Source organism: Crocodylus siamensis, chromosome 3 (genome assembly GCF_052110815.1).
Source record: "Crocodylus siamensis isolate JL-2025a chromosome 3, ASM5211081v1, whole genome shotgun sequence".
In the NCBI taxonomy this organism is placed as follows: domain Eukaryota; kingdom Metazoa; phylum Chordata; order Crocodylia; family Crocodylidae; genus Crocodylus; species Crocodylus siamensis.
In genome coordinates, this window is record NC_143397.1 from 71,268,512 (window position 1) to 71,296,396 (window position 27,885).

Sequence of the window (27,885 nt, forward strand, 5' to 3'; positions counted from 1 at the left end):
CTATGCATTTCTGTATCTGGGATGTAGGTAACAGAAGTTTTTTTTTTTTTAGTAAAAGCTTCTTAATTATTAAGAAATAATTTCTAAAGAAGATTTATTTTCTGATATGTATATGCATATATTTGTCATAAAAACTTAATTATTGCCTTCTGATGTAAGAATAGCAAAAACTATATGAAGACTAATCTTTTGTTTGTATTAACTGAAGCATGGAAGTCTCTTTAAAAGGTTCTCTTAATGGACTATTCAGAATAGTTGGCTTTGATTTATAACCCTTTAAACTGATCTCTGAGATGTCTGCATGCCACATTCCACATTTTACCATTTTATAGCCCCAGTAATAAGTGGGGTTGATATCATTTGTAGAGATGCAGTAGTGATTTTGGTCAGGTTTTTAACTCTCTTGCATATTGTAGATGTTGTGAGAGTTAGTGAGCTGAAAGTTATTTGGTTAACATTACACTTAGGTGAAAAGTTTTCTTATTCCTATCCTGAAGGAAATATGCAACTAGCCAAATCATAGAAAATACTTACAAAATTATATTTGGAATTGTGTAATAAGTACAGAATGGATAGGAATATTTTCATGGTGTTTGCTGTGCAAAAGAGTGGTAGTTGTGCTATTCTTGACACAATTGTATAAGTAAAGTTAAAGAATTTGTGCCTGAGTACTGATAATTAGTATTAAATAACAATGACCGTATTCTTTACACTACTATGACATTTTGGGCCTTCCACATAGGTTAATGACATTTTAATCAGGGAACTGTTAAAATATGAAGCTATTCAAACTGCTGTTTTACGTCACAGTTACATGATTCATTCAAATAACAGGTAGATTATATTCAGTGGTGTAATTAGGAGTGGGTGAAAGGGGCATCTACTCTGGGTCCCAAGTCAGGAGGGGCTTTGGAATCACCTCCCACCCTAATGGAGTCCATGCCGCAGCAGCAAGAGCACCCCCCTGGCTTACCCATGTTGGAAACTTCAAAAGAGCACCTATACACATGCCTGACTCCTGCTCCAACATGTTTTAATTAGAACGTGTCTGAGTAGGCTCAATTAATCGAGCCTGCTGGAGTGTGCTAATTAGTCCACTCCAGCAGCATTGGTGCCACATGTATTCAGCTACATGTGAATGCTGTGTACAGTATTCACATGTATTTAGTCCCTATGCTTCAAAATGGCAGTGGGGGCACTTTAACTAAAGCTCACTGAGCAAGCGTTAGCTAAATTGCCACTGCCACCATTGTGAAGCATGAGATGGTGAATACACGAGATGCTGCAGGTGCTTTAATTAAAGTGGTTTCCGGTAAGCTGAGAGCTGCTTTTGCTGCCAGGGTGCCTCACCTGCTTCTTATTTAGAGTAGAAATTATTTAAGACAGTGGTTTTCAATCTTTTTTTCATTTGTGGACCCCTAAAAAATTTTGAATGGAAGTGTAGACCCCTCACCCCTTTGACTTGTATGTGTGGGTATTCACATACTTTTGATTGATCATAGTCATCTTTTGAGGACCTCTTAGACATAGTCTGTGGAGCCCCAGAGGTGCACAGACTACAGGTTGAAAACCGTTTGTTTAAGGTATGTTTCTTCACAGGGTTGCTGTTCTTTTTTTTGAGATAGACCTGAGTAGCAAAGTTTAGATATAGATCCATATTTGAACTTTGGTTTGAAGTTTGGATTGGGTTTTTAATATCGGTCTATCATGAGTGTGTATTACTTGGATTTCTGTCATATTAATTCCTTATATGCAAAAAGTGTTTTTTCCTCACTTTCTGAGTTAACAAAAGATGCAGTGGCCCAAATTCTAAGCGGTGACCACCCTGTACTCAGCACGATTTGGGATACTGAGGGTGCATCTACATGTGAAATTAATTCGAATGAATAAACTCTAGTGCGTATTGTGCTGGAGCTTATTGCTCCCGGGCACAGTGCCTCATATGTACCCAGGACTGCAGCACATTGATCCGAGTCAGAGCAGCACTGATGGGCAGGAATGCTAGGGGATCAGCCTGCTAGTCTGCGGCTGCTCCAAACCGGCTCAGCATGTTGCAAAGGGGCAGGCTGGTGCATGAAGGTGCTCTAGTGTGGGGCTAGTTGGCAGGCAGTCCACACACTGAAGCACCCTCATGCCTCAGACAGCCCCGTAAGTGTCTATATGTGTGTTGCTGAAAACTAAAGAAAGCTGCTGCAGGATTTTGTATTTACAAGTACTAACCTACAGCAGAGTTAATTAGTTTCCCAGAGTCTCATAGGACCACAGGTATAGACACTGAGACTTTGCTGTGGAGCTAATTAGGCAGCTCTGCAGTAAACATCTCATGTACATGCGGCCTGAGAGTAGAGGAAGTTCTAAGCCCATCAATGGATGGTGCCCTCAAATAAATCAGGGCCATCTCAATACTGCTATGTTTTATTGATGCTGTCCACTCATGGCCTTAATGCCTCATCCAGCAGCTGAGAAATCACCTGTGATTAGGGATGCTGTTCCCTTCTTCCTAGCCAGATCCTCTGCATTAAAAGATTGGAGGAAGTCAGGAATAGAAGCTATTACAATGGTTCTACTTCACAATTGGATGAATGTAATAGCAGCAGCAGCAACAACAAGAATAGCAATCTTTTATATTACCTTAGTGCCTTGCTGTCTTGGACACAGATAAAAACCTCATTGTGTTAGACAGTGTACATAGGCAGAACAAAAGATGGACACAGAGAAACAGAATGCAAGGAAACAACATGACACAATTAGTCAGCATGGCAGGCAGTGTTCTCAATACACTAGCTGCCTAAGTGTTGTTAAATTTCAGCAGCATCCTTGCAAAGCATGGTTTTAAAGCAGGATTTGAAATAGGATAATAAAGTAGTTTTGTGGATGTTGACAGGAAGTTAGTGCGAGGGACAGCCTGAGAGAAAGCAGAAATATATTTGGATTGACAATTTAACATGTAGATAAAGGAAACTGGTATGGTGTGGGCCAGTCTGAGATGAGAATTGACATCCCCATACTGATTGTGAAATGATACAAAAGGTGGAGTTAAGCTATGAAGGGCCTTGAAACTGAAGCGAGGGAACTAATGTTTGAGGCAATAGAGAAGTGGGGAGTCAGTGAAGAGATGCAGAGAAGGCTGACATAGTCAATGTGATACACTAGAAAAATGATTTCTGCAGCAGTTTTCTGAAGATAAGAATGGGGTAAAATTGTACATATCAACATCAGAGAAGGATGTTGCTGTAGTTGGTATGCAAGATAATAAGTGTCTAGGTTAGAGTTCTAGTTCAAGATATAGATTGAAAATGTCAAATTATAAATGTTATGCAGAAAAAACTGAAAAGATTTGGAAATAAACTGGAAGTGTTGACCCAGAGAGAGGGGTCTGAGTCAAAGGTGATGTCCAGATTATGTATACAAGTCAGTTTTTGCAAGCTGGAGCAATGCAAAGCAGCCCTGACACTCCAGACCACAACCTCTGGAGCCTATCTAAAGAAATTATGTTTGGAGGTTTAGAAAGGACAGGAGTTGAGATTCTGTACTTTTACAATTTTTGTCTGCCAATATTACATTCCCAGCTTGCCTTTGGAGTGTGAGACTGAGGGAAAAAAAATCAAACAACATTCTTATCATTATTTTATGGTCAGATCGTCACAGTGACTTTGGGAATCACAGGCAAGAAGTGGAAAATTGTGTTTTACTGCTTTGATAGAACTCTTCTCCATTTGGCAAACAGCAGAGATGATGTTTGTTTTTAGACATGTGCTGTGGTGTTTAGCCATAAACGCAAGAGCAGTTCTGACCCAGAGAAAAAATATTAGGTTGTTATTTCAATTCCACACGTATGACAACAAAGAAAAATGGTAAGAAAAATTATTATTCAAGTCCCCATCAGTATTAGCAAAAAAGAAAACAAAAAGAAAATTCAAATTCTAAAAAAAATTGCCATAAATATTACCCATCATGTATACCATGCTATATAAGTATCTCTGCCATACCCATGAGGCAGCTGTAAGTCTATGTTGAGTTTCTATGGGAAAATTTCTTCTAAAATTTCTTTGGCTCGATTTGATAGCTGTATTTTGCTCTCATTATACACCATTCTTTAGAGAAGGCCAGAATTACATGTGATCAAGGTGGATTTGTCAGGAATAAACCAGGATTCATTCAGGCTTCTTTTTTGTTACCTTTTCAAGAAAAATCAACCAAACCTCCCCTCAGCATGACTGCTGCACCTCCCCCCCTCCTCCTGTCCAAAACCCCCTATAAAATCAGCATGCTCATGTCTTGTTAAAAATTGGACTGACATTGTCTTTGTTTATAAAGAACATGAAAAGAGTTACAAAACCATCCAGGTGCACTTCTAAAATATGATACAAAGTCTTATCTCATCCTGTAAAATATCTGGGCACCCTGTATTGCAATTTGTAAATCACCGGCAGCTCTGAGAAACCATGTGCATAAAGATGAGCCCGGTTTGGCATAATAGCAATGTGCATTAAATTTATTATAATATGAAATACACAACTTTAAGCCTTCAAGTACTTGTACAAAAGGCTGAAGAATGATACCAATTTGCATTGCACATTTTCTTTTTTGCTTTTTCACTTGAAAAAGGTTCTTTGCAACTGAAACTTGGGGACTTTCTCTGTTCCTAAAATTATCATTTGGCTCTGAGCTTCAGAGAACATTTGCCATTTGTTTTTATGTTGGGACACTGTGTATTGTTTTAGGGTTCCATATTATGTTTATGTATTTGAAATGAGGATTTATATAATACAGTGTCTTTATTTCCAAAGCATGCCTTTCTTGTACAGGGACAGCCTTTTGGGAGAAAGTTTGCTGCCTATATTTGTAATGATACATGATGTGATGATGTACAGAGCTTTTACTGAAGGGTCTAGAAAAATATATTCCTCACTGAACAGAAAGCATAGAATAAAAAAAGATAAAAAAAAGTGGCATCAAATAATTTTCTTTGCTAAAAGTCTAGACAGCCGTTAGTAAACATTTCTCTTGAATTTTATTCTGCAGTGCAAGATGTAGGATGTAAGAACCTTATGACTCCCATAAGAGCATAGTCAAAGCAATAAACAGAGAAAAATGGGTTTTACATTGTGTTATACATAAAGGCACCTATGCCCCAAGAAATAGGTTAGAACTGGACCACTTTTTATTCATGGCAGATAGACTGGGGCAGATCCTCTGCTGGTTCAACTTACCGTAATTCTCTTTAAATCAGTGTATCTGTGCTACTGGAGGTGTCCCCAGCCTGTCCTAGCAGAACTTCCATTTCATTGCTTTAAGACCTGGGATGAAATTATGATCCCATTAAGTTCAGTGAGAATTTTGCTCTTGACTTTTGTGGGGCCCATATTTCTTCTCAGAAGCAAAACCTTTATAGAGTAAAGCTCATTAGCTACTAGGAAAAAATATTAAAACACTTTGCAAGTAGAACTTCACACTTGTAACACTGTTAAACAGTCTATAGTAAATGTATGTAATTTTTTATGTTGGCCTCACAAAAGTCAAGAGCCAAATTCAATGAGAATTTGGCCCTTGACTTTTGTGAGGTCCATATTTATTCCCAGAAGCAAAACTTTTACAGAGTAAAGCTCATTCACTACTAGGAACAAAATATTAAAATACTTTGCAAGTAGAGTTTCTGTCTTGTAACACTGTTGAACAGCCGATAGTAAATTTATATAATTATATATAATAAAAACTAACTTATAAATTTCACATTTAGTTCTGGATGCTAACAAATGTGACCTGCTTAGAAAGCAACCATGCATTCTATGTTGCTTTGGCATACCATTTCTCTGAATTAGTAAATCTGAGTCTTGTTATGTGTTCTGAATTTGGGACTTCTGTTTCTTTTTATTGTGCGGTTCTCTCCCTCCCTCTCTCATACACTGCATTTTGATGATTTATTACTGCTCCAATTGGAAGTCACTAGCTGACACTTTCTTCTTCCTCTGTGCCTGTGTGTTTGTGCATGTGTCTGTGTGTAAGTGACCTTGGAGTAGTCAGGACAGTCATTACAGTAGCTATTCTGATTAAACTCCAGCTGACAGTCTGTAACCTGAGGATAGTCATTAACTCAAAGACTGCCCATTTCACCAGATTAACAGCTGTGTGATTACCAGCCTGCCTTTCTTAGTTTTTTAATATTAGGCAGCAGTAAAAATAGTCTGGGGTAATATTTGGTAAATGTAACCTCCAGAACTAATTACAAATAAACAAAACTCCCCACAGGAAGCATTTCTATTATTTGTACTCTTTTTGTGGTAATCCCAGTATGTGTTTCTGACAAATCACTTTAATTTCCTATGGGAGACATTATTGATTAGAGGTCAAGTGATATAGAGATAAAGTATATGATGTATCTATCTTGTTCAAGAATATTATTTATTCCCATTAATCGTGCAAGTTTTTTCTGCAACAGTACCCATATGTCACAGTTGGATAGTAAGTTTGTGACAGATCTAACAGAAGAGACTATATGAAAACTGTAATTATTCTGGTAAAAAGCTCTGGCATTATGCTATAATAAAACAATGGTGTAGTCAATACTTGTTATACAACCGACCGTCTTCAGGCAGATAATCTAAAAATTGGAAATTTAATCACTGAACACTTGATGTTTTCTATTTGAATGGGTTTCATACAAACAGAATGAGAACACAAGCAGGAAACTAATAAATTATCAAGCAATATACAGTTCAGGTCTCTAAAAATTTTTTTGCAAGGAAGTTTCCAATTCAGAGACATAGCGTATTTGTTTCCTCTCATATAGGTAGCGTGGTGCATGGTGCAGTATGCCAGTCTTTGTGCATATTGCTTGGTTCATTGGCAGTGGGGTAGGCTTTCAGTAGCAAAGTCTGTTTACGTGTGAGACTAATTAAGCTGTTCCTCTATATATCTGCATAAATGTTGGTGAATTATATCAAATATCTCGTATTTAGCCTCTGGTAAAAAAATACAAGGAGGAAACTGTCAGCCAAATGTATCTTTTATTTTGCTGCATGGTGCTTTGTATATACCATGTCAAGAGAGTTTATGCCTCGTTCATCCCTAGTGTAATTCTGTAGCAGGGCTGAATGTGGCCCATTTTGTGGTGTTTGAAAGGGCTGCTATCCAGTGGTCAGTTGAAATTATTCATTTCTTCACAGTGGGTCCTTTGGATAGTACAAGGCATTTAGAATTATTTTTAAACACTTCATGAGGAATGACTGAAGTTATTCCTTTTAGTTGGAGGCAGCAGACAGACTGTAATCTGAATCCATCAGGAGGTGGTAAGCAAAATGAGGATGGTGATCTTCATGCAGCCATGAGAGAACATCTGTCTGCCTCAAAAATGTACTGTACACATATATACATCCCAGAACAACTGGTTTCCTAAGAAGTTGACGACTGATTCTGCCTGAGGATTACATTTTCTCTTACATCTAGCACATGCAAAGTAGTTTTCTGTGAGTCCTGAATTTGTATGAGTTTTAATGAGGAAAGACATCCATCTTGTGTTATATGCATTGTAGCACTTTGTACAACGTCCAGTACATAAAAACGAATGCTTAAATAGCTCAGGAAGGAAAATAGAGATGGGGATGAAGAAATAAAATGGGCATCCTGAGTATAGAAATTTTCTACTAAGTTACCACATTTATTTATTTATTTCAGCCACAGTACATATATGTAAACAATGTCTATATTTCATGTTCCAGTGACCTCCTTTAAGAGGAGGCTGCCACTTCAAAGCATTCCATAGATCTTAGGAAATAATGAGGACATTGGCCATATAGAAAGAAAAAATCTTTAAAGGACCCTAATCCTTTTTGATTTGTGTAGTCTGAGTGATCAGTTTCTATAGCAAAGTAATTTTTGCCCTGAGGAGATGTCTTGAGTTCTTTTGTCTCACTCTAAGAAAGTAGGTCTCTTCTACGCCTAGCTGCTCTGCCCCAGGAGAAGACTGAGTGAACAATAGTTGTTAGTCGCTAGGGAGAGAGTATGGACATCCAGTCATTGCAACTGAGGTCCCATTGTTGTTATCAAAAGAATTTAAGAATAAAAACCAGATCATTTGACCACGATTAACACATTTCTGGTGAACTCTAGGTGACCTTTATTTCCTTTTTATAGAATGTTCATATTTCTTACTTTGAAAGAAATTCAAAACATTTCTCACTTTTAAAACCTTGCCTCAGTGTTCCTTTTGATAGTGAGAAAAAATATTTTGAGAAGGCTTTACCTATTGAGTTTTGATGGCTTATCACGTAGTAGACCAGTTGCCTGGTCGTGTTACTATTCATGATGCTACCTATTAACAAATCCCATAGCTATTAGTTCCTCGTGTCTAGGAGGAAAGGTGTTTGTGCCCGAAAGCTTGCAAGGAACATTTTTTCCAACTATTTAGTTGGTCTAATAAAAGATACCACCTCTACCCAAAGAACCTTGTCTGCTCTTGCCTAGTGGAACACTTCTCACATTGCCTACAACACTGTCAGCTAATAGTATTATAAAATCAGAAAATAAATAGTTTTGTAAGTATGCAAAATAAATAAATAAATGTGTACATCATTTAGAAGTTTCACATTTTGGAGAAAAACCTGCCATTCAGTGTGACACTGATAATAATAGAAGGCAGGATAGATTTGAACCTTATAGAGTAACCAATATAGAATAACATAGATATAGATACAGATATGTATATGTATTTATGTATGTGTGCACATGCGTGTGTGTATATGTATATGTGTACACACACACACACACACACACACACACACAGAGGTTTCCCTCGCTTCAGGGGGTTCTGTATGTGTGAATTCACTCTTATGTGATGACCCTTTTTATACCAAAAATTTGTTATATGCAAGGTAAATTCATTCTTATGCGATTGGTGTGGTGGAAGCCTGCTGTCAGATGTTGTGTGTGGTGCTTTGTGGCAGTGACACGCACCAAAATATAGTCTCCCGTGTGGATATGTGCTCCTTGGTCATTGTCTGCAACACGTGCTTCTGCAGTTGCCATCCCCATTATAACAGTGCCCTGTGCCTGTGTGTACTGTCTGCTGTTGCTGAGTACCAAAATTGTCTTGTAAAAGTGGTAGAAATGGATCTGGGGGTCAGTACAGTTGAGGTCTTGGAACGTATCCCTGTTTGTTACATTGTAAAGTGGGTTCCCTTTATGCGAATTTGAGTTGTGCTCCGTTTTCCAGGAATGCATGTACGGCATAAAGCGAGGGAAACCTGTATGTGTATGTGTGTGTGTGTATAGTACAAGCTTTTATGAGCTGTAGCTCACTTCATCAGATACTGTGAAAGGATGTGCAGAAAGAAAAGTATAAGGAGGAGAGAAATTAGAATACAAAAGAAGCAGGGGGAGGGGTCCATGCTGGCAGTAATGACAATACTTTTATCTTTATAATTTCAGTGTAGGATTTCACTATATATTTGTTCCTTGAAGTCAGATTATAAATTATATTTTATTCTCATTTTACACCCCATCATGGTTAGACTATCAGATGAAGAATTTGGTTCTTTGGCTTTACAAGCATAATTGCAGTTCCACATTGGAACACACTGGAAGATCTAGGGACTTATGGTCTTTTCCCTAACGGATGAAATGCCTGTGTACTTTTACTGCAGGTTAAGAAATAATTTCCAGTTCACAAATCTGAGTCCTATATGGCTATCAAAAACCTTAAAAAATGAGAAAGGTTAAGGATGCCCTGACTGCAATGCTATTGCTAGTCCCATTTTATAAGGAAGTGCTCTTGGTACCTCGTGATCTTATCTTCAGTATTTTAACGTGAATGATTATAAAAGCATTGTGAAAATGTTATCTCCCTCAGCATGTGACAGTGACCACTGGGGACCCCACTGTAGTAGTCGTTGCCAGTGCAAAAACAAAGCCTTATGCAACCCTATCACTGGAGCCTGCCACTGTGCTTCAGGATTCAAAGGCTGGCGCTGCGAAGAACGCTGTGACCAAGGGACATATGGAAATGACTGCCACCAAAAGTGTCAGTGTCAAAATGGAGCCACCTGTGATCATGTGACTGGAGAATGCAGATGCCCTCCTGGATACACTGGGGCTTTGTAAGTAGAGGGTATGTTATTTATTGTGGGAGGGTGTGTGTTGGCATGATGCTAACCAGGATAATCTGTTTAGTTCGAAGTTAACAGTGTGTTGTTCTCATTTTAAAATATATCTATATGTATTTGATTATTGTATGCCTTCATATTTATTAGACACCCTTCTTAATGCTGTGACAAATTGGACTAGTAACACTAGCAGTTTTGTGCAAAAGTATTCCTAAATTTAGAAATCTTTACTGATGAGTAGTGTGGTCCCTATTGTTTCACTTGCGTTGTCATTTATTTGTGTACCTTTAGGCTTTAGGATCAAGTTGAGAATTGACTTCAGCTTTTAGATCTGTGTTTTCAGTTAAAGTCTTCGCCTCTAGTATACTTCCTGTGCCAGAATCAACAGAAAATTGAAAACTCGACCTGCTACAGCGTAAATTTGAATGAATGTGCAAATGTATTGGCTACGTTAGGTGGCAGATAGCAATTTAAGATTTGGAAAATGAATTTTACATTTTCAGATCATTGTTCATCAGGTTAAATGCATTGTTTTTGAAAGTGGATGGATAGTTAAACACACATAATAGATTGTTAGATGGGCACCAAATCTACTTGTATACACAACTACCTAACTAGTTAATGAACTGCCATGTCCCACTAAGAAGGCCTATGAGGAAGCAGGATCAGGCAAATGCTTCCATGTGTGGTTTGTGGGCTCATCTGCAGACGTGGGCTCATCTGTACATACCCATAGAGTCTGACACTATCGGGGAAAATTAACCGGTGAAAAATGTAGTTGATTAGGTTAATTCCTCTGGCAGACATAAAAATGAACTTTAACTGCATTTGTTGAGAGAGCAAAATGCTTAATTAAAAATACATATACCAACAATTCTCTAATTGTTGCCTGTATTTTAATAGAGGCATAAAACTGTTCCAGTGAGATTTTTAGGGATATTTCCCTTTATTTTTCCTGACTTGGTGTTTCATATTGCCAGCCTGAAGAATTCTGTATAATCTTAAAATAATGAAAGGGAGGAGGATTCAACTGCGCATATAAGTAACAATTGTGTTTACTGTGCACCAATTTTTAGCTGTGAGGATCTTTGCCCCCCAGGCAAGCATGGGCCACAGTGTGAAGAAAGATGTCCTTGCCAGAATGGAGGAGTGTGTCACCATGTGACTGGGGAATGTGCCTGCCCACCTGGATGGATGGTAAAACTGCTTTCTAAAATACAGTATAACTTGGTTAAACTTCTGTGTTTATGGAGATCAAGAAACTTCAGAGGGGAATTTAATTAGAAGAGCAAATATATTTTGACTATATCTAGAGATAAAAGGAACTGTGTTTTAGTATATGTTATACCCACAAGGAATCAAAATCAAATATTTAAACAAAATATGCTAGTCCAGATTCCCCAATTCTAGATTGCTTTACTACCTTTTCAGAGAGAGAGAAAAGGAAATGTGCTTTCTAGAGCATACAGGGCTTTTTTACTAGATGCCCCGAGGGTTGGGAGGAGTGGCACTTTAATTAGAATGGCTCCAAGAGCTGCTGTAATTAAAGCACTCGCAGCATCTCATGAATCAGCGTCCCTGCACTTCAAAATGGTGGCAGGGCGCTCATCAAATGAGCTTTAGTTAAAGCACCCCCATCATCATTTTGAAGCATGATATGTGGAGGCTGGCTGGAGTACACTAATTGGCATGCTCCAGCAGACTTGATAAACCGAGTGTGCTCCTGTGCACTGTTATTACAGTGCATCAGAGCAGCCTCTCCCCCACATCTATAGGCAGCCACAGATATCATTTGAAACTTGATTAAAGTACAGGAAGAGATGATTCCACCCTGAGCAGCGGGTTGGACTAGACTGGGGACAATCAAGGCATGGTCCACAGAGCCATGTCATCTGGCCCCTTGGGCTCCCCATGTTCTAGAAATTTGGCAGCAGGGTAGCAGTGGCAGTGAAAATTGGTCTAGAGTTATGGCAATTAACGCTTCTGTCACTCATCCTGCTACCTAATTTCTGGACTGTGGGGAACTGCAGGGGCTGGACGGGTTCTGCATGCTGTATTGAGCATAGTCCCATGCCCCATATTGGGCCCAAGGACAGGCCTGGCACTGCACACCAGATGAAGTCCACAGACTAGCTTCATGGTGCTCATCCAGCCTGCAGATTAACCCTACGTGCCAGATCTGGCCCACAGACTGGCTCTGTTCCACTCATCCAGCCTGTAGGGCTAGATGAGTTGGGCATCACTGGACTAGATTATCTCCTGAGGGTTCCTTTCAGTTCTGTTTTTCCTTTGATTCTAAATTTCAAGTCCTTATAAATATAATTTAATGTACCTATAGCACCTTGGATGGCAGCTTATATGTGTATTTTGAAATATACAGTACCAACCTACTGAAAGAGAAGTAGAAATGTGGGTAATGAATGAACTCTGGTGGCATTCTTACAGCTCAGGAATACAGTTAAACCAGAACATCTGCTTCGTAACTGATTTTGTTGCTATACTGTGGTCCACGTACGCTCTTACACCTCATACCTGCAAGAATTCATCCCTGCTGTCACAGCCACAGCAGAAGGAATGAGCAAAATCTTGTTTGCCTTCAAGCATGATGTGGAGGGGGGAAAATGCTATAAAAGCACGAGGAAGTTAGTAGAGTGTGAGGGAGATGTGGAATACTGTATATCTAACAACTAAACCTAATCATGCTAGATGCTAAGATGGTTGGGGATTTGGAGATTGGAGTTTATCTAGCAAGGATAAAAACAAAAAATATATATATTAGCGATCAGTCCCATTATGTAGCTGTCTTACAGCTTTCTGTAGGGCAAAAAATGGGTCCACCTGTGTGTTGGTTACTAATGAGCACAAATCAGGTGACACCCCAGTTCTGATTGGGGTGTCTCAGTAATCCCATAATATACATTATTAATAATAATGACAATTTGTAAGCATTTTCATGGTTTCTTGGTAGTGTTTTAATCTAAGTAAAGGTGATGAAAACATGTATCTATATGGCTACTTTTCTATCCAAAATCAGTGATTAATTATACCTCTTTGACATTTGAAATTTCGCAGTTCCCAACTGCAGTGCTGCAGCCCAACCTTTTTATTACCTTTTATTACCTTTGTAAACCCTTTGTAAAATACCCAGGCACAAATTCTGCAAGCTCTTGTGTTGGTTCTGCTTACATGACCATAAATGTCTTATTCTGGAACTGATTTCCTAAAAGCCTTAAGATGTGATTCCTCTATCATTACATAGATATAAATAACTCCACAGATACAAGTGGAATTGCAGAGGTTCAGAACCAGTGTGAAAGGAGGATAATTGTTAACATTAAAGAACTTTATTAAAAAATTCAAAGCAGATTTTATTTATTTTAAACACAAATCAAAATGACTGGACATTGCAGCAGTTGTTGGTTCTTATGCTACTGTGTACAAGAAAGCATTTCTGTACATCCTGGTATATTCTAGTTTGAATTAAGAAATAAAGAAGACCTTGGCATCAGCTAGGCTCAAATATCTAAATATTTATTGTCATTTGAAGATAACAGTTTTGATTAGCTCTAGCTTCCAGGATAGAAATCTTAGAAGAGTATTGCCCCAACACCTATGGCAAAATATACCTTGTGTTTAAGACTAAAATAAAGAATGTGGCATTTTCCACATGGGCATAAGCAGAGTCATACAATATTCCATTAATTTCCTCACTTCCTTTCAACTGCCTTCCCCTGTCACACCTAATATTAAAACTGTGTTTGCACACAGGGCACAGTCTGTGGTCAGCCTTGTCCGGAGGGCCGTTATGGAAAAAACTGTTCTCAGGAATGTCAGTGCCACAATGGAGGCACGTGTGATTCAGCGACAGGTCAATGTCATTGCAGTCCAGGTTACACAGGGGAAAGGTAAGAAAATTACATTTTTACCAGACCATAGGAAGAAGGGTCTAATGGCAAAAAAAGAAAATGCAAATTGAAAGGCGAATTAGAATTCCAGTTGCGTCAAAATGTTTTATACATGTTTTTGTTACTTAGTCACCTAAATGACAATGAATCAAAACGTTAAAGGTGAAGATTTGATTTTTGGAATGTGTTTTAACCTCTATGACAAATGGTTTAGTTCAAGGATTTTCATACTCTTGTCCATGCACTGCTAGTGATCTGCAGGCCCCTTACTGCGTGATCTCCAAAGTTAGGGATAGACGTTCAAAAAGCTGGAGCCTGAATTGATTCAATCTTTGCAGGTTAGTTTGCAGTAACTGAGTTGCAAGTGAATATACATTCACTTTTGATTCTGGAAATGCAGGCACATGCTTACAGTGGCTCAGGCTAGAAGCTGGGGCACTAGAGCGAACCCCCCTTTCCCTTCAGGCTGGAGGGAAGCCAAACTGAGGGGGGCGCAGCCAGGCCCTGGCAGGCTGAGTATGACTGGGGAGGAGTTTAAATCCCCACTCTGGCCTGCAGTGATCCCAGCCAGGGTCTGCCTGCCTTTTTCTCCCTGCTCGTGGCTCAATATGGCCTGGGACCCCCAGAGCCCTCCTCCCAGCCAACAGATGATCCCTCTGCACCTTCTCAGTCACTGGGGCTGGGATTTGCTTGGGGCAGCCCAGAAGCAAAGGCCTGACTGGGGGGAGGGAAGAGCCCAGGTAGCAAAGTTCCATAAAGGAAAGCTCCTGCCCAGTGGCCCCTTCCACCCACTGGAGAGTCACTTCCAGGACAACCCTGGCCCTTGAAGTGGTGTACACTGCCCGGGCTCACCCCATCAGCCTCAGCGCTATTACCTGGGACACGCAGGCACTGAGCTGGCCGTGCCCTGTTCACTGCTCCACTACCCAGTGGTGGCAGTGGTGCAGCACAGCCCTGTGTACCAGGCATGGGGTTCTACCCCTATGGCTTTCTGCCACTGCCATCACTGTAGTGGTAGGCGCTACCTGTGCTGCCAAACTGCAGTTGGCCATCAGGTGGGCAGACAGCAGGGAAGCTGTAGGGGTACTGCCCCGTGCCTGGTACAGAGGGCTGTGCTTATGTCTATGGCTTTCCTGCCACTGCTGCCACCTGGGTGTGGCCAGATCCCAGCCTGGCATGGCTCCCTAAAGTGAAGGGGGCAGGGACAGTGTGTATTCCTCCTCCATCCCCTCTCCCACCACGGGACCACAGCTGGGGTTTGGCAGCCCCAGCTGCCACTTCCATCACTCACACCCAGCCAGGCAGACCCTGGCTGGGGTTCCCCAAGGGAAGAGGGAACAGAGTGGGGAATAAACCCCCTCCCTGCTTGCTTTGCCTCACAGGACCATGCCAGCTGGTGTCTGGCCCTGCTGCTGGAGCAGTGATGGGGGAGGGACCCCGTCATGGTGTCCCGGGGAGTGCAAGCCTCCTCCCGGTATGGGGGCTGTGCTGCAGGTGGGAGCAGGATGGGCAGAGTTGCCGCAGCTTACACAGGGTGAAGGGCAGTGGTGGTGATGCTAGATGGGGACTTGAAGGACTAGGGCCACTCCAAAATTCAGCTTAGCCTCCATAAGCACCCCTCCAAGCCCTGCCACTGCTGCATGCCCCTCACAGGCTGGGACAGCTCTGCCTGCTCTGCTTCCACCCACAGTGCTCTGCTCCCACCCTCCCCCCCCGCAGGAAGAGGCTTGTGTTCCCTGGGACACTATCCCCACCTCATCAATGTAGCATCAGGGGTGGGGGACCTGGCTCCCTGAGGTGAAGGGGGCAGGGATGGGGTTTATTTCCCCCGTCCCCTCTCTCCCTAGAGGATCCCATGGCTGCCCTTGCTCTGGCTAGGAACAGAGGGCGGGGCCAGCCCTGCTCTCTGGAGCAGACAGCACAGACCAGCCCAGGGCTGCAGAGCATGCTGGGATGCTGGGGGACTCTGATTTAACTTTAAACAGGAAGAGGTCTAGGACAGAAGTTCCAGAACCAGTTTGACCCAAATCAGTTAAGTTTGATACTGCATTTAACTAGGTTTATCATAAACTGGTTTTGGCCATTTTGAAACTGGTTTACGTGCACTGAACTTTTGTTCGGTTACAGTTTCAAACCAGTTTCTGATCGCTTAAATCTGTTGATGTGTAACTTCGGTCCCTAGCCCAAAAAGAGGTTGTTTGAGGTCCAAGTGAGAGATGGACATGTGGGGAGTCTGCTTCAATGTGCTGGAAATCCACCTTGATTGCTGATGTCTGCTGGAGCATGGAAATTGAAACACTCTGGCGGCCTTCCACATCATGTGTATCAGCATCTCCCTGTGTGCCCACACTGAAAAAATGGTGGCAGGGCACTTTGAAATAAAACAAGTTTAATCAGTTTGGGGACACTGATGCATGTGATGTGTGGATGCTTTTTATTAGTTCGGCTTGCTAATTAAAGTGCCCAGTGCCGCATCCTAGAGCACATGTAAAAATGCCTATATTTGCTAAGGTATCAGTGAGATTAAGTACTTGGGAAGCACTGAATTATTTGACTTCTGAACTGAACCAGAGGTTGAAGCATAGGCGCTGACTCCATGAGTGCTTTGGGACTCAAGCATGCAGACATTAAAAAACCCCCCAAAAACCATGGTTTACCAGAAGAAGTATTGCAGTACTTGAGCCCAGCTCTGCAGTGTCTGTAAAGTTTGAGTGCTTCAGTGGGGATTTTTGGTGCTTTTAGCTTCAGTCAGCTATTACAGGGGTGGGCAATTATTTTGGGTGGAGGGCCGCTTACTGAGTTTTGGAAAGCTGTCCAGGGTGGCATTGGTAATCCCGCCCCTTGACAGGTGCCCCGCCCCCTGGTCGTCATTTTGTGACCAGACATCCCGCCCCCTAACCCCTGACCTTTGCCACCAGAAGTCCCTCCTCTTGCCCACAGAAATATTCCTTTCAGCAAGGGGTTTTGCCATCTCAGAACCAGAAAAATACCAAATTATATTCTAAAAATCAAACATCTGCAACATTCATTAATTTGATTTCAAAAAATATTTTTGTCCTGATTTATATGTGTTTGTGTAGTGTACATAGAAGTGATCATACAATAGCTTAAAATGAAGTCTTGCTCTTGAATATTGTGTGGGGCGTTGGGGGCACAGAAATAGGTTTATGGGGGGCTGTTGGTGTGTGGGTATGTGGGGTGTGGGGGTTTGAGTGTGGAGTGAGGGAGCATGTGAGGGTATGTGTGGATATGTGGAGTGTGGTTGGGTATGGGGTTTGTGGGGGCCTATGTGTGGGGGAGAGGGTGGCTGGGGTGTGTGAGGGAGTGTGAGTGTGAGGGTCTGTGTGTATGGCAGTAGGAGAGGGGTGTGGATGCAGTTGTATGGTAGGGTGTGGGACTTGCCCTAAGAGAACACACACGCACACACCAGGTACGGCTGGTGAACTCAGACTGGTGGGATAGATGGAGTGTCTCATGAGAGCGGAGGGCAGGGAGGTTTGAAGCCAGCCGGCGGTGGGGAGGGTTTGCAGTTGGCCGGCCACTCCAGCTGGTAGTGGGGAGGCTGCAAACCCCCTTCTCCTGGCTGACTGCAACACACCTCAACTCCACCCCCGCTCCCATGGGACACTCCAGTCTGAGTTCGCCAGCCGTGCCTGACAAACACATACACACAATCTCTCCTTCCCTCATTGCTTTCTGTCTCTCTCTCTTTCCCCCCTCCTCATTGCGCATGCGCACACACGTGCACACGCGCACACACGCATACACATACACACACACACACACACACACTCCCGCTCCTGGCCATGGGGTACTGGTGCGGGCCCTGTGCTCCCGTGATCCGGCGATGTGGCCACGTGGTGCTGGAGCAGCCCAAAAGCTGTGGCAGGCAGAGACTTCCAGCTGGAGGTCCAGGGGTGGGAGGGGACTGGAGGTGGGACGGGGTGGGACAAGCCTTGTTGCTGGCCCATGCCGACTCCCCCTGGGTTCTACGGCCCCTGGCTCCTGTCACCTTTGACAGGTAGCCAGGAGCAGATAAATATACATTTTCTAAATTTTTTAGGGGCCCTGTGGGCCAGATGCAGCCCACATATTTTGCCCACCCTGAGCTATTAGGTAAAAGTGCCAAAACCCCACTAAAGTGCCCGATCTGTACAGATGTTGGGCAAGCTGGTATCAAGTAAAGCATTGCCTCTTCTGGGCATGTGCAGGGCTCCTCATGGGAATGCAAACTCCTTCCCTGCCCCCCCCCCCAAAAAAAATACACCCACCAGCAAAAACGAAAGTCAGCTCCTATTGGTTGAGGCCTTTTTAAGAGAATTTTTATTCAAATGCAAGAAATTAAATATTTTCATTTTCCAGCACTGTTGATAGAATGTAAAAAATATTTTACTGTGATAGCAAACTTCATAACGTTTAGCATTTATAAAGAGGTGGGAAGCAATGGCACAAGCCCCTTCCTGCATATATTTGAAACAACACATAAGTCTGTTTGCTGAAATCAGCAGTAACTTAATCACTGGGGTAAGGCCAGAGAATCTCTGCCAACAACAGTAGGTATCATTGCCACATGCAGTTCCCACACAGGCAGTCTGAGGATATGGGGATAACTGTACAAACCATAAAAAAGCATAAGCAGCCTCAGAGAAGAAAAACAGCCTGTCCAGGGCCTTTAGTGCTGCCAGAATTAAATGTTTCTATCAGGAAATATTGGAGACTGGCACATACATTTAAACAGACATGAGCAAATCAGAATTAAAGCACAGAGCAGTTTCATGAGCTGAAGGACAACATCTATGAGAATCTTTGTATATTTTTGTTTCTAAAGATAATTGAGGCTTCTTTTATGAGGTAAAAATCTTGCAGTAATAGTAAATACTAGGGCTGTGCGAAGTTTGGTCACTGATTCAATTTGGCAGAGATGCAGCCCTATTCAGCAGCCAACTCTCCAAATCCGAATCAAATCAGAAGACCCTTTAATCTCTCCAAATTGAATTAGAACCCTCTGAATCGATTCAGAAAGATTCAGCGATTCGGACATAGACACAGCTTTAAATGTTTTTTCTACATACCTCAAGGTACCAGGTGGCTCATGAATGCTGAGATAATGGGGCTGATGGAGTGTCCCATGGTAGCATGAGGGGGGTCTCCAGTGTGCTCGGAAGTGGACCAGAAGCACTTCTGGTCCACTTCCAGGTCTGCTGGGGAGCACACAGGGGACCCCCTCCCTGGCCCCCTGGCTCGGTGACTGGTGCCTCCTGGGTCTGGGGAGGCACTTGGGGTCTCCCTGCGGCTAATTGCTGAGCCGGGGGGAAGCCCATGCACTCAGCGGTCGACCCAGAAGTAGTTTCACACACCCTTAGTTAAATACCTTAAAAATCTAATAGGCTATGCTGTATCTCTCTCTTACAGGCTACGCTGTGAGCCTGAGGTGCAAAGAGCTTTCCATTCTTTTCCTCTTTGCTAATTGGCAAGGCATTATTATAATCCCCGTGATCTCCTGCCTCCTAAGACTACTTCCTGGTGCTTCTGGGGTGCTAGTCAAACTCAAAGTTTTCATAATTTGTTAAAGGCCTGTAGAGCATGCATGCTCTGCAATCTTCTCTGATCTGTAAAGCTGTGAAATGCTGGGCACTTTTGGCTCTGAGGCATGAATAGTGACCTGTTTAGTAGGGAGGTCAGCCTGCTGTGAAGTGCTTAATAAAATCTTTTAAGATGTATTTAATACTGCAGCCTTTAGGGCTTTTAATAAGGTTATGGTGTCACTGGCATTCTGATTTTTAACAGTTCAGTCATAAAACTTAGAGAAGCAAAAACCACAAACAACATTATGAGATCATATCTTTTCTTTTAAAGATACCAAATGAAATTTCTGTTAAAAATTCTAGATTAGGAAAATGGGTGTGTGTTAGATTTAGGAAACTGTATTTGTAACATCATGAAGATAATACTTTGTACACGTTTGTATATGGTTAATAGACTTTTCTTGTGGTAAACACCTGTTAATTTTTCCTTAAAGCTACATTAGGGATGGATACATTAGAGAAGAAATTCCTTCATCACTACTTTTTGTTCTGAGACTATCTGGTTATTGCTACATAACAGAAAAAAATGCTGTATTCAAGCTTTCTGTGATAAAGAAGGTTGTAAAAGAGTAGAGTTGCTGACTCACAGGATATCTGGTTCACAAAAAATGTTGGCATTTCATTTTAGGCTGAATTGGGATGACACCAGCTTTTTTTTTTTTTTTCGAAAAAAGATACTGCAAACCAAAAATCATGGGGGGAAAAATTCTTTTGGAAATGCCATTATATGTTTCCAAAACTGTGTTCACTTTGGTGTGTCCAAAAGGAAATATTCTTCCCAGCTGCTGACTGAAATTGGGATTTTGGTCAGTTTTAGCAGCTGAGTCAGGCAGCCCAAGGAGCCAGACATCACAGGTGGTTTTGGGTGTTCCACTGGCTTCTCAGCTCCATGCTACAAAGTGGGGAGCTGGGCCCAAGGCCCTGGTTAGAGCTAGAAATCCCAGAGCTTTCAGACCACTGTTTCTGTAGCAGTAAATCTAGAAGCCTTGGCATGGCCGCTTTCCCAGAATCGCAGACTCTGACAGCTGCTCAGTGAAGCTGATATTTTTGGGGGTGAAAGCGAACAGTTCAGGGCCATGGAGCCTGGAAGTCCAAAGAGCTCTTGCTGGGTTTCTCGGAACTTGCAAGCCTGGGAACCTAGATTCAGAGAGCCCTAGCTAGAGCAGGTCTGGCAGAACTCCTTGGGTTCCAGGTCCTCAGCAGAGATGCATCCTTGAAGTCCTGAAACCTTTGACCAAATTAGAATTTGGAGCCAAACCACATTACAATGAGGATTTGATTCCTGACTTTACAGCAAGGAGTTTGGACTCCAGGGGTTGGCTGGTGACTTGGAACCTTGTGGTGACTTTGATTACAAGTGGGGTCCCCATCACTGAGCTGGGCTGTTTGGTGGGGTTAGGTCTGCAGCAGCCTGCCAGGGTTCCAAGCCAGGTTTGATGTACTAAAAGTTCATCAAACCCATTTTGACAAAATATCTTGGATCCAAAAAGTTTTTTTCTGGGGATACAATTGTCAGCAAAGTTCTTACTGGCTAAAAAAGAGTAATGTAAACAAGAGTAGCCAGGTGCAGTGTTATTTTTTGTGTCAACCTGTAACTTCCATCAGACATGCAGCAGCAAGCATGATGGGGTCCTGGTTTCAGTTTGGGACTGTAGTATGAAAAGTAAACAATATGCAACTGAAGCTCTAAAAGAGAAGTTGTGTGTCCACAAGGTTTCCACATTTTAGCACATATCCTTTTGGTCGCTTTTGTAGACTCCTTGCCAGGATTAATCTAATTTTAATTTCAATTGTGAAGCCCATTTAAGGATACTTTTAATGCAACAATTAATTAAAGAGCTGTCTAATTATTTTTCCTGAAAGTCAGGTTTGTCTTAATGACATGTGGATGCATTTGCAAAACTGATCTTACAAAACTGGAACTGGAAAGGATTGTAGTATTTCCAACTACTTCATAAGAGCTTGGAGCTATCTTTAAGGCACAAACCTGCAAGTTTAAGTGATCCTTGGAACAGTGCTGGGAGGCAATTTGTTTGAAGAAGAGAACAAGCAGGGACAGACTGGCTACACACAGGGTCTCTCTTTTTCTCTGTTTCTTCTTTTGAGTAGGGGACTTTTCTGTGTTAGCTAGAGGAGGGGTCTACAACTGCATAACAGTATTGATTGGAAACTTCCATTTGCAGTGCTAGAGGAGCTGCTCTTGGTATTACAGCCCCTTGGCTGAAATAATTCCCTGGAGCAAGGAGAGACTGCATTGCAGTGTCAACACCTCAATACAGTTTCGGAGGTATATGTGCTAAGTGACCCCCATGCTTAGTAAATGACCCAAGGCGACTTTATTTGAGGGTAGAGGCAGTTAGCGTTGTTAGTGCAAAGTCAGACAGAAGGCAGGGTAGAGTTGCAATTTATAGACTAACTAAACTAAATTCAGTTAATCTATCGGGTGCAACTCTACCTTGCCTTCTGTGTATTTGCATACAACAGTGGTTCTCGACTTTTTTGGACTTTGGGTATCTTTCATTAGACTTGAGGCACCCCTCCATAACGTTTGTGAATTGAGTGGCACCCTGTTTCAAAAAACTCATGTATGTTTTGCAGTGCTTACCTCCTTGAAGAGGGGCCAGGCGTTGGGGCTTGGGGATTGGCCAGGTAGGGACAAATCTGAGCTTGGACTTATCTGCTTATCTCCTCACACATCATGGCACCCTTCAAAAGATCTGGCAGCATCCTAGGATGCTGCAGGACCCTGGCTGAGAATCGTTGGCGTATAGGTATAAGTCAGTGCTCTGTTTATGGAGTCATGGATGTTAGGGACCTCATTGGGTTCACCCCCAAACTAAGACTTAAAATCACTTGTGCACCCAGACTTGAGCTGCTAGCCTTTGAGTTCTCAGTTCACTACCCAAGGGCCACAGTCAGATGCTCTCCCCTCTGGACTCTTGAATTCTTCTCTTTAGTGTCAGTGGGAGAAACAGGAGAACTTTAGATTTCATGGTAATGTAATGTAATGTAACTTAATGTAATGTAATGAATCTTCTTTTAGAAGATCTGACATTAGTTTTAGGTGTACATCCTGAAAAGGAAATGGAGTATTATGCTGGTTGTCACTTTTTTGTTTGTGAAACTTATTCAAACAGTTCTGCAGAGATGAAACAAAAAAAAAAACAGGGTTTTTCAACTTGTCTGTTTCTAACTTAGCACTACAATATATAGTAGGAAAAGCGTAGCTTACTCATTGGATTGAAATCACACTAAGTGTTGCCTGAATTACTGAAACATAAGATTTTATTCACCTACCTGTTCTTCCATCATGTACCAGATTCTAGGCAGTACACATTATGATGCTATATACTAGGAAGCAAGGAAACGAAGCATAATACAAGTCTTAAAACAAATATAGGCAGACTCTAGCCTAGTCCAATCTGTCAGTATTTATCTAAACAGGTGAAGCTTATCTCACAGCTCTTTGGATGCATCCATTTTCCCTTAAACACCTCCTTGATGGTATTAGAAAAGAACAGTAGGGCAAACTCCAAGAGAAAAAGAGACAAATGCATGAAATTCCTAGATAAGAAAAAAGCCTGAAGAAAAAAATCAGTTTGCCAATAAGAATCATGGAGAATATGCTCTAGGGAATCCAGCAGCAATTGCATGGGCACACAATGACAAGTACAAAGTTAGGTTGAATCTGCTGGGACCCTATGTCTTCTCTGCATGTCCCATTCTGCAGCACAGTGGTGGCTCTGCCCCCCAAACTGCCTATATACCTACTCCCACCGGTTTGATTCTACACAGCCAGTTTCTGCAGCTAGCCCTAGCCTTCCCCTGTTATGCAGTTTAAATATGGACTCCTACTTCCTTAATTTTCCATTGATGGCAACTTCTCAGAGGAATGGTGTTTTAAACTGACTGAAGATCTCAGGGATAGAGCCTTTTTACTTCTTTTCTTGCTTCTTAGCATGATGATGATTGTTGGAATAATTTACAGGAAGGGAGGAGATGCAAGACTCTGACAAATTGAATTACTGGTGATGAGTAATTTCCCTTGGTTTTAAAGTGGGCTCAATGTGGAGTGTATCAGAAACCTAGAAAAGTTAACGTTACCAAATTACAGGGAACTGTCAGTGGTTTCCATATATATTGTATTATATATTTTGGCACTGAGTTCATGATGCATGGAAAACATCTGTAGCAGCTGGTCTTAACCCAGATTTGTCTTCCTAACCATCAATTATCACTTTACAAATAGCTTACATTACAAACAACACAAAGTATTGGTCATAGACTTTTTGCTTCATTCTTGTGTCAGGTATCAAAAGAAAAATAACAACTTTTATTTTAAGCCTTATTCATTTCTTAGGGACTTTTCCTGTGGAACATATTGAGTGCTTCTAGCTTTTGTTTGCAGCTCAAATCAGCCAGCAGGTACAGACTTTTGTGTTCATTGTGGGAATAATCCAGTGACATTTCATGAACTCATCAACCACAGACTTTTTTAGGGTTATTTTAGCAATCCAACTGTTTGTTTTTAGAGAGAAATTTTCTTCGTATTCAAGGAAATGCAGCCGCAAAGGAAACAAGCACTGGGGGAAAATTGGATTTATTGGGTGTTTACAGACATGCTTTGGAGGGAGGGCGGGTAGAGCCACTCTAATTAAAGTGCCCCGAATGTCACATGCATCAGTGTCCCCCACTGAAAAATGGCAATGGGGGCACTTTAACTAAAGCTTGTCAAATGAACAAAGTTCATTCACCATTTTGCAGCATGGGGACGCTGATTCATGTGACGTTGGAGTCTGCTGGAGTGCAGTAATTACCACGTTCCAGCAGGCTCAATTAATTGAGTCTGCTCCAACATGCTATAATTACAGTGCATTGGAACAGCCACTCTTCATGTGTATAGGTACCCATTTAGTCTGGAGAAGAGACGACTGAGAGGACATTTAATGGCAGCCATCAACAACCTGAAGGGTGGTTCCAAAGAGGATGGAGCTCAACTGTTCTCAGTGGTGGCAGATGGCAGAACAAGGAGCAATGGTCTCAGAACAAGGAGAAATGGTTTCAAGTAGCTGCAAGGGAAGTTTAGATTGGGTATGAGGAAAAAAAATTCACTAAGAGGGTAGTTAAACACTGGAACAGGTTATCCAGACAGGTTGTGAACTCTGTATCCTTGGAGATTTTTAAAACTTAGCTAGACAAAGCCTTGGCTGGAATGATCTAGTTGGGGATGGTTGTGCTTTGAGTGGGGCATTGGACTAGATGACCTCCTGAGGTCCCTTCCAACCCTAATTTTCTATGATTCTATGAAAATAAGAGAAGGCCAGAGTGAATACTGCTGAAGTGTGACTAGCTCTTTTTCTATCCTCACATTTTCATATTGGACTATTTCAATTCAACAAACTTAATCCAGTTCCCCTCACAATCCTCAGAATAAAGACACATGAAACCTATCCAAAGAAAAGTCATGTTAAAAAAGTTAACAGGTGTTTGAGACAAATTCTACAGTGGAGTAGCAAGACGGTTCCATACAGATCGGTTTTAGCAGCTTAACTGTTACTGATTAAAATAGAACTACAACCTCCACAATCTCTTTCTATTTATCCTCTGTCTCTGTATTATTAAACAACCTTTTACCCAGGTTTATAGATCTTGTTTTTTTTCTCTACTATCTGTTTTTAGTATCTTTCTAGTACAGTGAAATCTTGATTCATTTCCTTTGCTTGACTGACATTTTAAAAAAAACTTAATACTGACCCAAGTCCTGCTGGCCTCAGTAACAGGGCAGTGTGCAGAATGCCTGCTAACTTCCAGTATTTACATTATCTCATTTAAGCCCTAACGTAGAAGAATTTCTCTCTCCCTTTCTTCATCTCCCCAGGTTTTTATCCCATGGTCTTATGTAGCTTATTCTGAAAGATGCTCATCTGAGATCTTAGTTGAGATCTACAGTTTCCTTCTTGGGAAAAAAGATTTTCCCTATTCCTTCTCAGTCTTCATCTACTTCATAGCTTTCTACGTGATGAACCTTTAGTAGAAATGTATTGCGTGTCATTATTTTAATCATAATTTTGATTAAAGTAAATAATCCAGAAAAAGATGGAGAAAAACAAAAATAACGTTATTTGTTGTTGTTATATGCTATTTGGCAGTCTCTTTCCTGCCAGAGAAGATGATTGTCCCCTTCATCAAAATGTTTAATTTAAGTAAAACAAGCAGCATTTGCATTTTCTGTTATTGACTGACAACAATTTCCACACCTGGGATGCAAGGAGAAATTATTTTAATGGATTACAGCCCACCATTTTCAGGAAAAACAGAGTCCATAAGGTTCATTTAGAGGTAGGATGTTAAACCTACTTTTAAAGACAGAGCCAGTGCCCCTATTTTGGTAATATTGAATCATAAAGTACATAATATATTTCTTCTATGCAGTTCTTTCTAATTTCTTCACTGCTAAGGATGGTAAATATGTTGATTGTTCAAGAGAAAGCAGCAATTCAAGCTATGAAATGGTTCTCCAAAATGAATTTGGAATCTTTACACTTTATAATAGTCTTGCCCATTATCACATAGGGGAAACAAGGTTGGGAAACCATCTTTTCAGAGTACTAGTTCAATGCATTAAATGCAAAATAGCAGCTTTTCTTCTTATGAAATTCATTGTCTCATTTATTGTCTGTCTTGTGCACTGAATGAGGCAGGAAAAAAACTAATAGTATGTGACTGTTTATTAAGGTTAGTATCCTGTTGCATGTGCAGGATGAGGCCAAATTCCCTACATTTAAATTTTTGAAACTGGGTGAAGAGCCAGAGCTGCATAAAGAGGTTTCACAAGCTCTGATTTCTGAAGAAGATAAACTGGGGGAGGATCATGTGCTTTGAGGCAGTTGTAAGGATACCTCCCCACGATGTCTTCATGTTCCTTGGAGCAGATGGCAAGTATGAGTAGAAATAGTAGGCAGTACAGGGATCTTGCTGAAGTGTCCACAGGGTTGACTAGATTCTGCTGGAGGTCTTTTCAGCTCCCAGATCAGTTCAGGATAACACAGTGCAAATGCACCATTAGGCCACTATATCTCCTCTTTTTGGGGGGCAGATGATGAATCTCACTTGATTTTCTTTTTTTTGCATTTAATTTCTTGGATTTTAAAAAAGCAGATTGAAATCTGAAATCTCTTGATGCATCTATTTACAGCTCACAGGAATTAGCAGCAGGGTAGGAAGCCAGGACCTTTGCCCTGCAGCACAGGCCACCATTTGCATTGCAAGAGTAACTGGTAATGTCTGGAGGCTGTTATCACCTTGTCAACCAGCCATTAGTAGTTGTGTGAGCCTGGGGTGAATGTGGCATTTTTAATACTGACAAAACTGCCTATTTTCTCCTGATCTTGTGTGCAGAACTGAATTAAATGGTGTCAGTCCTAATGGAAAATTTGGTTGCATACTCACATGCAGGGGTGTCCACTTGCAGCAGCAAAAAAAAAAGTAGCAGCACAAAATTGTGCCATTACTTTTTGCCACTGCACACACCCCTGCATGTGGGAAAACAGTTTCCCTACTCCTCCCAGCTCCTGGCATGCTGGAGAAGCAGGAGCAGAACTGAAGTTGGGGAGACACTGGGGCCAGCAGCCTGTTTGCCAGTGCAGGCTCCTGTGGCATCCTTTTTTTTTGTGTTGATTTACTGGATTTCCCAGTAGCAAATTTTGCCCCCATGCTGCAAATTTGCAGCATAGGGCACGTGTTAACATTCTGGGTAAGTGGTTTGCAGCACCACAAACCTCATGTGCCTTCAGAACTGGATCCGGCCTTTCAGTCCTAATGGTTAACGCTTGACAACAGTAAAGAGGAGTTAATGCAGAGTGTTAGGCAACCTTATTTACAGTATGGTCACCAACTCCATTACAAAGCTTTAAAGAATGTTACCAAGAGAAAAGCCTTTATAAGCCAAGTTACATTTTTACAGTGATTGTCCAAAAATCTTTAATTTGAAGGCAAGTAAACCTAAGTCTTTCTGACCTTCCCCACAGATGCCAGGATGAATGCCCAGTGGGGACTTATGGACTGCAATGTGCAGAGACCTGCCAGTGCATGAATGGAGGGAAATGCTATCACATTAGTGGCGCCTGTCTATGTGAACAAGGATATACAGGAGAACACTGTGAAACAAGGCTTTGCACTGATGGGGTCTATGGTCTCAAGTGTGACAAAAAGTGTCCGTGTCACTTGCCCAATACCCGAAGGTATGTTTTTACAGATTTTAGTAGGTTTTCTCTAAATGGGCCATTTCATCAAGAA

General features: G+C 41.6%; 1 protein-coding gene across 6 annotated transcripts in view; it reads left to right on the plus strand.

Moving 5' to 3' along the window:
- MEGF10 (multiple EGF like domains 10) overlaps positions 1 to 27,885 on the plus strand; it is a 174,694-nt gene that overhangs the window by 78,734 nt on the left and 68,075 nt on the right. For 5 of the 6 annotated variants that reach the window (XM_090038492.1, XM_090038487.1, XM_090038488.1 and 2 more), the window contains 4 exons: positions 9,848 to 10,094; positions 11,177 to 11,297; positions 13,869 to 14,005; positions 27,618 to 27,830. In XM_090038492.1, coding sequence (XP_089894618.1) covers positions 9,848 to 10,094; positions 11,177 to 11,297; positions 13,869 to 14,005; positions 27,618 to 27,830 — 718 coding nt within the window. The remainder of the gene's footprint in view (positions 1 to 9,847; positions 10,095 to 11,176; positions 11,298 to 13,868; positions 14,006 to 27,617; positions 27,831 to 27,885) is intronic. The other variant, XM_090038491.1, reaches the window with a different exon arrangement.